We start from the raw sequence: 12,102 nt of genomic DNA on the forward strand, positions 1-12,102 counted from the left end.
ACCCGAGTTTGACAAATAATATTCAAGATAAGCTAACCTGCTTGAGGTAACACCAAAGGCAACACAGTATGGGATATAATGCCTTTATTAATTTCCATTTGCACAAGCATACTGATCAAATCCACAGCCCACTGTTATCCCACCTGGGAGAAGCTGGGTACACGGGGCAACTGACCCTTTAGTAAAAACTTTGGTCTGGCTAACACTAGTGAAAGTACACAACACTGAACTATACACAATGACATGCTTAGCGACTGGCCATTTGCAAGGTTTACAGTGCAGTAGTAAACCTTCAATGATACGTTTACAGCACGTTATGACTAATGATGCTCATCAGCACAGGATTACAGCCCTGGGTATAAGAAGTAAAGAGAGCTGTGTCAGTGCTTTTCATTCAACAGTACAAACTCTAAATCGCAGCTTCAAACATTCAAAGTATCATTAAGTTGACAAATCCTAACATAATCATAAACAGCAGTAATAAAATTACCTATAAATGTATAACAGTCTACACTTAGTGCATATCATTACCCTCCCTGTGGTGATAAAATGGAAGCTAAATAAGTGTTTGTAGACGTAATAAATGAATTTTGTTTTAAGATCTTTCTGTTTCCATCTCAACAACACAAGCTAAGATAATGGTACATTCTTGAAATTCATACAAAGCATGAGACACATTACATAATCTGTTTAAATATACAATAAACTAGATTTTAAAAAAAGAAAGAAGCTGTATCTGACTAGTAAACAATAACTGTACAAAACATGCAGTATTTCTTATCAATACTAACTTCAAAACAGTATACACTGCTCTGAAATCCCCCGGGACAGATTTCAAGAGAAAAAGGTATGCAGCAATCCTCTAGACAGAGGTGAGGGCGAGAGGATTTACATTCTGACCAGATTCAGACAGGCTGGAACAAAGACAGTGCTCTGAGAGAACAGCGAGTGAGCAGTGGAATATTGAAAAATCATCAGTGGACACTCCTCTCCGGACGCTATACACAGTGAGGGGAGTGTAAGGGTGTGTGTTGGTTTGTGTGTTTGAAAGCATGCGTGATGAACTTTCCCTCCGTGCTGCATTTCTACCCCGAGGTGTCTTTCATTTCAGATCCCCTTCATCGCCCTGGATGGTCTTTTTGATGCGCAGCAGGAGGGTTGTGTGCCACTGGTCCAGACGTGAGATTGAGTCAAACTCCTTTACCTGCATCAGGCAGACGGGCACACACAATAAGCATTTCCTGCTTCAAATTAGGATTCCAACTAGAACGACCTGCTTTGCATCACCAGAACTCTATCAAAAGTGGTGCATTTTCACAAACAACATCCTTTTTAGATGGTCCTATATGTAAAAGGCTCTACTCCAAAAATAACCATGGTGCCCACCTATTGGTTTGTGGATGCCTGTTTTGAAGCCTTGACTGACCATATTTGTACAAAAACGAGCGCCAGGTTATCATTTAACTTTAACAAGCTTAGAGTTAAGAGTGTCGCCTCAAGGCGCTTTATATTCTAAGGTAAAGACGGATGGACCGATCCGATATTATGTATCGGTCCGATACTGACCTAAATTACTGGATCGGATATCGGAGAGAAATAAAAAATGTGATCCGATCCATTAACTTTCACAAAATCACCTCACAAAACTTGCGACATGGCGTAACTCAGCTCTTGGCACGTCGGAGCAGTATGCGTCACGTGATTGAGCGGCTGTGGCGTGCGAGACCTGTCGGCGGTCTGGTTGAGCATTTGGAGCCTCGCTACCAAACCGGCATTTAATCTCAGAGAAAACTATCCCAGAGAAGTAAAGCAAGTGTTCATCTCTGAATGTTCTTAAAGCATTCCCACGTTAAGCTTAACAACCGATCTATGGAGCGACTGCCTCTTCTCTCTCCCTCCCTCTGCTGCTGCTACTTCAATCATGAGACTGATCAATGATCAGCTGATAGGCGTTTCTGTCACGAGTCTGTCTCTCTTGTTTGTTTATCGCCCACTTTGCGCCAGAAAAAGGAAACCAGCGGCTGAACAACAGCAGCACGTTTAAGCTTGATAAGCTGTTGTTAGAATTTATTTAATATTACTTTCTACACCAGGATCCTTTTATACGTAGCTGACGACTGGTAACTGTGCAGGGGCGGGTCTAGCAAAGTTTAGCCACAGGGGCAGGTAGGACATTAACAGGGAATATTCTGAAGAAAAATGTTGAATCTTTTTAATTATTGTAGAAAAATAATTGATTTCTGTGCATTTGTTTTACACATGCATTAAATTCGATTACATCGATTAAGCATCATGAGGCAGAGGGTGGGGGGTGGTCCTTATTTATTTTGTTGGCAACCCTATTAGGTTGTTTAATATTTTCGCTAAGTACTCTTTAAAATACCAGAATAGGAAGGATGGTGTAGGTTTAAGTTTATCAGACTGATCAGTATTGCTGAACTATGAAATATTTTGGGTGCAGTGTATATTTTGTGTAAAGGTATAACAGAATAGCTTTAGTGTTTTGTTTTTTAAAGTATGAACTTATGCAAAATGCAGCAAAATATTTAAAAAAAAACAGTTTTATTGATTATAAAATACACTATATCGGATTCATATCGGTATCGGCAGATATCCAAATTTATGATATCAGTATCGGACATTAAAAAGTGGTATCGTGCCATCTCTAGTAAAGACCCTACAATAAAACAGAAAACCCCAACAACCAAATGACCCCACTTGAGCAAGCACTTGGCGACAGTGGGAAGGAAAAACTCCCTTTTAACAGGAAGAAGTTAGCAAACTAAAACCACAGAATGTATGGATGTGCTACACAAACACAGCTACATGCTAAGTGGTGCTTGGTAACTAACTACTAGAATATCACTTACACAAACTGCACAACAAGCTGTACATTGGTCAGACAGTTGCATGGTTGAAATGTCAGCTCAGTGAGTTGAAGCCTGATGGCTTATGGCCTAGTTGGAACCCAGGTCATATAAAGCGAAGCAGCCCTTATAATGTAATATACAAGCCTTAATATTAATTTACAGGGAAGGTTATAAAAGAAGATGCCTCTATACAGTTGTCAGAAGCGTTAAAATTAGCCCAGGGACCAAAACAATTTTATACCAGGCTGTAATTATGGTTATTCCTCCAGTACAGTCATGCGTTTTAATATGGGAGTCCGTGGGGACCGACTCATTTTTGGAACCAACCTCAAGTATCTATTTCAGGATTGGCTTAATTTTTCAGCCCCAAAGGTTTACACTTGGTTTATTCAAACTTCTGGCACGAGGACGCTTTTCGCTCTGTGACTCTGAGTTAATTTTAAACTGTCTTTTATGAGTTTAGCTGTTATGGTTACAGGGCTGCACTATACACTTTGCAACACATTCACATACAAAGTCCATGGAGAATTGCCGAGTTCCAGCGTTCAGCTTCCTCGAATAAAAATTTAACCAACTAAACTACAAGTTGAAACAGTCACAAGCTGACGCCTACACTCTCCAAACGCCTTATTAAAAAAGAAGAAGAAGAGAGTTTTCAGTGTGTACAAGACTTACTGCCTCTGTGAAAGCATCGCTGTTCTGCTCCTCGTAAGCCTCAAGGAGTTTCTGTTAAAACAAAGAGATGTAGGTCACTCACAGAAACTGAATAGATTAAGGGAAGAAAGTAAGCCGCCATCCAGCTACCTTCAACAACTTGCATTCTCTGGAGTCTGAAAAAGCCGGGAACATCTCCTCATACTTCTCAACAGCGATCTACGGAGAGGCAAAGTTAAAATTCTTCCAGAATTCATCATCCCAGATCCTGAGAGTCAATCACGAAGGTGTAAACTCACCTTAGCGTTGAGCTCGTCAACGATGAAATGACAAAGAGCGGCTTTGAAGAAATACTCCTTGGCGCTGTATTTCAGCAGCGGGTTGTCCATCGTGTTGGCTCCAACCTAGATATAAATCCAAATCATTCAACATTTATCGGAAATGTCAAAACTGAGTTACGAGCCTCATGCACAAATACAAAGCAGAGCACTGTAGACACACCTGCTCGTAGATCTCAATAGCCTTCTGGTACTGCTCCAACTGAGCGCAGTAAGCTCCCACTTTCAGCAGACACTTGTTGGCAGAACTAAGGACAGTGCGTAAACAGTACACAGTGAATCCAATGCAACCTGTATAACCATGAGGGCTGTTTGAAACCAGTGTTGCACAGTTTTCAAAAAGTGCTATGCGAAATTAGTCTCGAAAACTGATTTATTGATAACGAGTGCATCCATGAAGTGAAGCCAATCCCACAGTTTTGTGCAGTTCAGCCCACCTGGATAAGATTTGTTACAGGATAGAGATTATATAACAAGCTGCTGATATTTTTTAAACTAATACTGTTCCTGCTTTAACGACTATCCTCTTTCTACTTGTGTAATGGATTGGACTATTGAGCAAAGACTTCAGTAAACAGCTATGCGAGTGTTCAATGCTTAATGCCAGTCAGCCACAACATTACAATCACAGACCGATGGAGGTGAATAACACTTGATCATGTTTTGCTTGAATGTTCATGCAAAAAACAAGTACCTTAACAATCTTGCAGCACCAGCTAGCAAGTCAGGGGGGTGAAAAATGTAGCTAAAGGGGAAGAAAAAACTGCAGTTCCGCTAGTTCTCTATTTTATTAGTATGTTGCTTTGCACTAATCAGAAGATATCTGTCTGTGTAGCACCTGCACAATGTTTAAATGGAGCTTGCTAACAAAGCTTGCTGGGACTAGCTGGTAACTTAACACACCACCCTTTTTGTCCATAAAACTAATAATGGCAGCGGCAAAAATGTAACAAACCCATAACCGATGGTCAAAGTCTCACAGCTATGTCCATTTTCTTATATAGAGTCGATGCTGCAATACCTTCTGCAGCAACCAACATCCCTTTAGTGGCTCACGATAAAACAACCGACCCATCTTCTAAACCAGGGGTGTGACACATAAAGCCCACGAGCCAGAATTGGTCTTGCAAAGACTCAAAAACTGGACATCTTTGGAAAATGTGAAGGAGGGCATAGATTTTAGACTTTTATCTGTACTTTCATAAATTTTACAGTGTTTCCAAATAATAAAGACCTCCCCCATACCCATTCATACTACAGTAATAAAGTAACAGATAAGCAATTAAAAGACAAAAAGTTTCGTTTTTTTTAGTTGAAAGATAAAAGAAAGAAACAAATAAAATATAGGCTTTTCTATTATTGTATACATTCATTTCTCACAATTGAAGCTCAAAGAGTCATGCTGACTGATTTCTTTCAAATACTACAGACACACTTCCTTATTCTGTAGAAAAACTGGGACATATTAAAAAGATTGCACTTCTTTTTCTTGCATTAAGATATTTCAGGGATTAAATGTGCAGTTAATGTACATACGATGTTTGAAATCCCTGTTCTAAACTCAGCTAGTTCTCAATCCAGCTGGACATCAATCCAAGAAGGCTTTAACCCTCAACCTGTCAGCATCCCAGCACCAGACACTAGAGAACATCTCCAGAAGCCTGTGTCCATGCCCTGATGGGTTAGAGCTGTGCTGAAGTTGTGAGGTTACTTATTTAATATTGGGCTGGTGGTTTAATGTTGTGTAGACCTTTACAGCTTCAATGAGGGTGCACACATATCTCTGAAACCTGAAATTACACTTTTTGCTTTAATGTCTGAACTCACAGCTGAAAAAAAAAAAAAAAACACAACTGACAATATCCAATATTTTATACTAGTAAAGGGAACAGTACCTGTTCGACTCTTCTCCTTTGTAGTAGTCTGCTGCTTGTTCATAATGTGCAATCGCCTTAACAGAAGACAAAGCAACAAAAAGCCCTAATATTTATATTTTCAATGTCCCTTGAAGAAAATTTGCACCATAACTAGTTTTAACAGTAGTTGGTAGTATAATCTGATTACACGACACCATTACCTTTTCAATATCAACTAGTTCAGACTCGTAGATCTCTGCAATACTGATGTGGTGTTTGGCTGCGATGGTAAATCTTCCCTGAAGGACAAAGAAAGGGGGAAAAAAATCATTACACACTGGATCTATCCAGACAGATGCCTCTCAAGTCAATGAAAGGTTCCACTGTGGGTGCTGAGAGGGGAGGTTAAGTAGCAGCCTGTGGGGCTCCATCTACAAGACATTTAGAAATCACCCTCTTTAAAGGAACATGAAGAAAAACAACAACAAAAAGGCAAATTGGAGAACAACATTCAATAAACACAACATGGGCAATGGATATGTTGACACTGGCAGAGGCAGCCTGCTGCAGCACTGATGTGTATGAAGGCCTTCGGTTATCCAGGTGATGGGACTTCTAGTACAGTCTTGGAAAAAATAAAATTACAAGTCACAATCAGACACTATAAAAATCTTACCATGTCTGTGTATATATCGATGGCAGCATTTAAACACTTGATTGCCTCTTTTAGCAGCATTAAGGGAAGAGGAGGGAACAGTTAGACATCATGTAAGCTTTCTCACACTTTCTCTTGCACAGCATCGTGTTTCACATCGGTATACACAGGATGTTCTTTCAGCAGGGTGAAATGGAGTGAGTCATACAATTATCTAACACGCTTTCATAAAAGAGGTTTCTTACCTCTTACTTATAAAGGTAAAATATAAAAATACTGGTAAACACAACTGAGATATCAATTTTAAAATCCTATGTCACCTTGTTCTCAGGTTATCACATTCACAAGATTTTCAGAAAACTTGATCTCTGAACTTGACCTCGAGCTCAAGGTCACCGGGATTCAAACTTGTCCAGGGTTTTTAGGAGATGCAGCTACGGTATGAATTTGAAGCTCAAGGTGACGACAGTACCCCACATCAACAAAGAGAGTGACATCAGCCACAGGTAAATACCATGCAGCTCAAAGAAACACTCTTACACAACACGATGAACAAGCTGTTTGACATGCCAACATCAAAGTCACAGTAGACTGAGAGTGAAACCTATGGAAGCTTGTTTCCACTACTGACAGAAGAAACTGCAGGCTATTTTCTCAAACTTTTGAGTTAGTAAGATTAAATTTCAAGTTAGCTCTGCCAATCAAGAAGCTCCGTGAATGACACCTTTTCCTTGTTACTTGGAAACAGATGGCAGATGGTACAGACACACGCACACGCAAAATTGGACAGTGGTAGCATCAGTGCGCTACCAGTGTACATTAAACATGAACATATTGCAGTTGTGCTGAAAACAATGCCAGACGATTCAGCTAGCAACACAAAAACTTCATTTGTAATTCATTCGGCTTTCATGAAGCACCTTCACAGAGCTTCCTGATTGACAGCGCCAACTTAAATATTTAAGTTATTTTCTCAAAAATTTGACTTATAACTCAAACAATTGTGATACGTAACCTGAAATTATTTATTTATTTTTTTGTGGAACAAAGCTTCCATAGAAACCTCGTAGCCTAAAGCTCAGTCTAATGCATGATCAACAATCCAGGCGAAAAAAAGATGATTTTGCTCATGTGAATGTAGCATTCTCAGTGAGAGGAATATTTCATCACCCACTGAAAAAGCCATTTGGATGAGTGATTACTGAAAATGCTGCATCCAGATTAGCAGAATCTGCTTTCTGAGCTGCACAATCAACACTTCATTCATTTATACAGTTGGAATATAAAGAGTTATTACATGTGATTAGCAGCCTGGTCTTACCATTAGGGTCAGACTTCTTGTAAGCATTTCCAGCATCAATGAAACTGGTGGCACAGTCGTGTTTGTTCTGCAGCTGCAAATGGAGACGTGCGGCCTTGCAAAATGCATTTCCAGCACCTGGAGACGAGTGAGATGCCAAACTGTTACACACACACACTGCACACTTTGGATTTAGCTGACACTCTTAATTATGCGCATAACTTGAACCCAATTTAAGTGTGGCACTTTCACAAACTTTGCAGTTACAGTGCCAAAAAAACCCCAAAAAACCTTGCACCAAGAGAACAGCTACAGCGAGTGGAAATTTTTAAGGTGTGGATGTCATAAGTAATAATCAGTTCATCGCACCGCTCCAGTTCTTGGCCATCTTGAACATGTTGGCTGCTCTGCAGTACATCTCACATGCCTCTTCCACTTTGTGATGTCCCCTAAAACATACATTTATATGAGGGGAAAAAACAAGAACACAGTTTTGAATTCAGTGCAAATGTTCATTGCATTTAGTTTATGAAAAGGACGATCATGCTGAGCTATATGTAAAGACACATTATCGTTAGATTTTCCACTAAGATGCAATGGTTGGCTTGTCCTAAATAAATCTTCTACACAGGCACTATAGAGTTCAATTCCTCTTGACAGCCAGCAGACCCCTGGGAGCTCCCTGTAGTCGTAATCATACTCTGGCCATTCAATCATGGCAGAGGATTACATCATTGCCTGGCCGGCAACAGAATTACCAATATGAAGCCTGGCAATGGTTATCCTGGATAAGAACTGCAGAGTAGTAACATCTGGGGCTCATCTGTGCAGAGGTTTAGAGAAAAAAAACCCACTGAGTCACACAGAGCTATCGCTAAAGGCTTTTTGCATTAAGAGTCTAAACAAACAATATTTTTATTCATTATCAGATAAAATATACACACACAAAAAAAGATGGTATGCGTTTGCAAGATTTAAATAAGGTAATGCTGATCTCTTCTGGGGTCACTGACAGTTGCAAAAGATTTGGATAGAGCTTCTGTAATGACAACCATTGGGAAAGCAAGACGCATGAATACAGGTACAGATATAAAAGAGAAACGTTTATTTGGTTAGAACTGGTCAGATAAACCAGAGGGTGTGAGTTAGGAGCTTCCTAATCAAAATACACTTCACCCTTCCTCCAAGCGTCCTCCATATTTTATGTATAGCATGAATCTAATGACAGCATCTGCCATTGCTATAGTTATGGGGATTAACGAGGGTGTTGGTCACAGCTGAAGGCAACCATTAACTGTAGTTAATGCAATAAATTCACTCCTCTGCGGATTACATCAGGATTAGATGATGTGCTGCTGCTGCTGGTTTAACGCTGATTACGTTGTTTTCCATTTTTTAAGTCCTTTTTATTTTGGGGGGTATTTAATTAAGAAACATGATCCAGGACTTGCCATTAAACTGATTTAATAGAAATAAACAGTTCAATGACATTAATGAACTTACCAGTACGCTGTATGTGTAAGCTGACATGACAGGCAGTATTAAACAAAGGAAAGACTTACAGTTATAGTAAATAAAGTAGATATTTTAAGCTTGCTAAAACAGTCTGCTGCGTAGCCTGAAGGCCAGCGCTAAGTCTGGCAGGAGGTCGTGATCTGCTGGCTTGTTTACAAACCTAAACAGCTAAGTTAGCTAACTGCCTCGCAGGGACGAGTGCACTGCATGTCATCTTCCTCTACGTCGACATTCAGCTAAACTCGTACAACATTTAGCCTGTTCACATACGGACACCACAGCTAGCTAACTGAATGCAAGTGTGAATGGAAACAGGCTCCGTGCCAACTTTGCCGCTGACACTAAACGCTTGCTAGCTGTTGTTCTTTGGTGCAGTGCTGTCTTACCCTCCAAACATCCCTCCCAAAAAAGAACCAGACGACTTGACTTTTTTGTCAGCGTCGGCCATAAGCTGAATAGCTTCCTTCTCTTTCCCAGAGTTGTCCATTTCTTGTCTGTAGTTGGGGGAGGAAAAAAAGCTAACAGTTAGGCAGAAAACACCCGCAGAGGATTCAAGTGTGTACAGTAAGGATTACAGTCGATGGGGTTTATTTAGCGTAGGCGTGCACAGCTAGTGGCTTAGGTGAGTGCCGTGGCATCACGGGAGTTGGAGTGCTTACGCCCCAAACTCAGCAAGAGCCGAGGCAAAAAAGAACTACAACTCCCAGCCAGATAGGAGCAATTCTCTTATGTCCGTGTTACGTAATATCGTGTGCCAAATTACAAAATAAATGTTGAACATTCGGCTTATTTTCCTTAATTATTTTTTTCTGCAGCAATTATTTTTAAAACATATAGTTTAATAATAAATAAAATATTTTTGTCTGAATTTAGAAACACAACAATTAGTGTCCTTTGCGTTTCTGTACAGCAGAGGGCGCTAAAGCAGTGCAACTGCCTCTCGGTTAATTATACTATAAACATTTTGACTTTCCTATTCATTTTGCTAAATGAAGCTCAAACAACTTTTTGTTGCTGATGTTATTTTGACAAAACTTCAAATTGCTTACATTATACTGTGCGTGTGCAGTTCTGTCCTTTTTTAACTAAATTAAAGTGTAGAGGGAAACGTGCATTTTGAAAATCTAATTCATTTTATGGGTTCAGCAAAACAATGCCATTGGGTACAATTAGACCTTGACTCAATTTTCCTGGTGAATTGGAAATTCTCAATAAGGGCTTAATATCAAACTGACGTAACATGTGACCGTACATAGCGCCCTAGCTCAGCTGCTCTAACATTTATAAACTTTTAAGATTTCTAAAAGGTATTTGAGAAAGACACTATTGTGATCATCTGAAGTGTGGTGTTTGGAGGCAGGACTTTCAGCTGTTGGAACTCTGCAAACTCCTTTGCTTTATGTACTCTATTTTCAAGGATATTTGCATGTTTCCATAAATTGCTGCCCCTATTTCCTGTTTCCTTAGCAAAATATAAAGCAATGAGGCTCTATCAAGGTATAAGCAGAGTGCTGTAGGCTATATATGTGGACCAAAGTCTGCATACAGCAGCAACTTGTATGTCAAGCAAGAGTGGGAAAACAGCTGGTGCTCTCATATTTCAAATACTTAGAAGAGCAGAAGTCAGTGTGGTAAACACTGTGTGCTGTCCCTATATTATCTGGATATGTCTGACTCTCATTAAGTATAAAAGTTGTATATTAGATATTGTTTTCTTTCAGAAAATCAAAAATATTATTAGTTAAATTGCTAATATGTTGTCTTTATATTTTATGGTAAAATGGTAAATGGCCTGTATTTATATAGCGCTTTACTAGTCCCTAAGGACCCCAAAGCGCTTATATTACAGAATAACACTTTAAGCTGTAATCTGATGTAAGGGAATTTCTATTTCTAGAGCCTGAAAAATGCTGACATACCACAGACATACGGCATATCATCTGCAAAGTGTTTTGTCCCGGGTATGATGAAAAAACGGTCTTTTTTTTTCTGAAAGATTATAGTGTCATTGCACAGTTTGTCCAGCAGAGTGCGCTCCAGCTCTTTTGTTTACAATTCTCTGCACCATTTGCAACATAATGATGATAAGGAAGGACTTTAAGGACATGGGTGGTGTCCTTAAAGCACAAGAGAATAGAAACAACTTTATTGTTTGTCACAAAGCAGCGGATAGAAAAGTCATCTGTGACAACGCTCTAAATAGAAAAAAGTAACACCAACACTGATAAAGGGCATCAGAGTCAAACATCAGTCTGTGATGATACAAAGATATAACATAATTTAAAAAACTTTTATTTAAAATATTTAAAGCTGAGGGATAAATGATCCTCTGTTGACCTTTGTCTTAGCCAAGGGGACTCGATTATGCCAGCCTGATAGTAACAGCACTGATGGAGATGGTGCAAGGGGGTTCTGTGTGGTCACAATGGCCTTCCTAGTAAGTGAGCCAATACCACTCACTCAGACAGTGGTGTTTGAACAGAACCTGTTATCTCACCAGCCTGTTTGGTAATCCGAGAGAGTGTTGTGTATAACAGTGAGGCTGTACCAGGATGAAATCAGAGTCAGTGACAGGCTTCTAAACCAGCCTTGCTGACATAAAATCTGCTGAGTATCCGCAGTATTTATGGTCCTCGTTGAGTCTTCTTGTGCAGAGAGGTCTGGAGAGTCCAGGCTACATTGGTGGAAAGTTGGCAAACAGTGAACGTATCAGTATGTCTTGAACTTATCTCCATATAAAGAGTATCTCCCTGGAAATGGCATTTGTCATGACCTCGTATGAGTCTGTTTACTTTGACCTTTTAATGTAAGTTACTAAGAACAGCTCTCTTATCTGCATTTAATGTTTGTTTTACTAGTCTGGCTGCATCTGTAACAAGCAACCTGATAAATGAAACTAATCTAAAAAGCAGAA

At 39.6% G+C, this 12,102-nt stretch overlaps 1 protein-coding gene across 6 annotated transcripts; it reads right to left on the bottom strand.

Annotated features, from left to right (window-relative positions):
• Positions 1 to 69: 69 nt before the first annotated feature.
• Positions 70 to 9,805, bottom strand: napbb (N-ethylmaleimide-sensitive factor attachment protein, beta b). 6 transcript variants are annotated; one of them, XM_039598770.1, is made up of 12 exons: positions 9,575 to 9,798; positions 8,432 to 8,496; positions 8,043 to 8,122; positions 7,695 to 7,811; positions 6,395 to 6,441; positions 5,940 to 6,017; positions 5,758 to 5,813; positions 4,026 to 4,110; positions 3,824 to 3,928; positions 3,675 to 3,743; positions 3,546 to 3,596; positions 70 to 1,204 (listed from the first exon to the last, which is right to left on the bottom strand). In XM_039598770.1, exons 2-12 carry the CDS (start codon positions 8,494 to 8,496, stop codon positions 1,103 to 1,105), a joined length of 855 nt encoding a protein of 284 aa, XP_039454704.1. In that variant the 5' UTR covers positions 9,575 to 9,798; the 3' UTR covers positions 70 to 1,102. The 6 variants fall into 6 exon arrangements, with proteins under 6 accessions (XP_039454704.1, XP_039454703.1, XP_031611009.1 ...); XM_039598769.1 differs by lacking the exon at positions 9,575 to 9,798 and adding an exon at positions 9,177 to 9,552; XM_031755149.2 differs by lacking the exon at positions 8,432 to 8,496 and having other exon boundaries at positions 9,575 to 9,805.
• Between the last annotated feature and the right edge of the window lie 2,297 nt (positions 9,806 to 12,102).

Source organism: Oreochromis aureus, linkage group 15 (genome assembly GCF_013358895.1).
Source record: "Oreochromis aureus strain Israel breed Guangdong linkage group 15, ZZ_aureus, whole genome shotgun sequence".
NCBI lineage: Eukaryota > Metazoa > Chordata > Actinopteri > Cichliformes > Cichlidae > Oreochromis > Oreochromis aureus.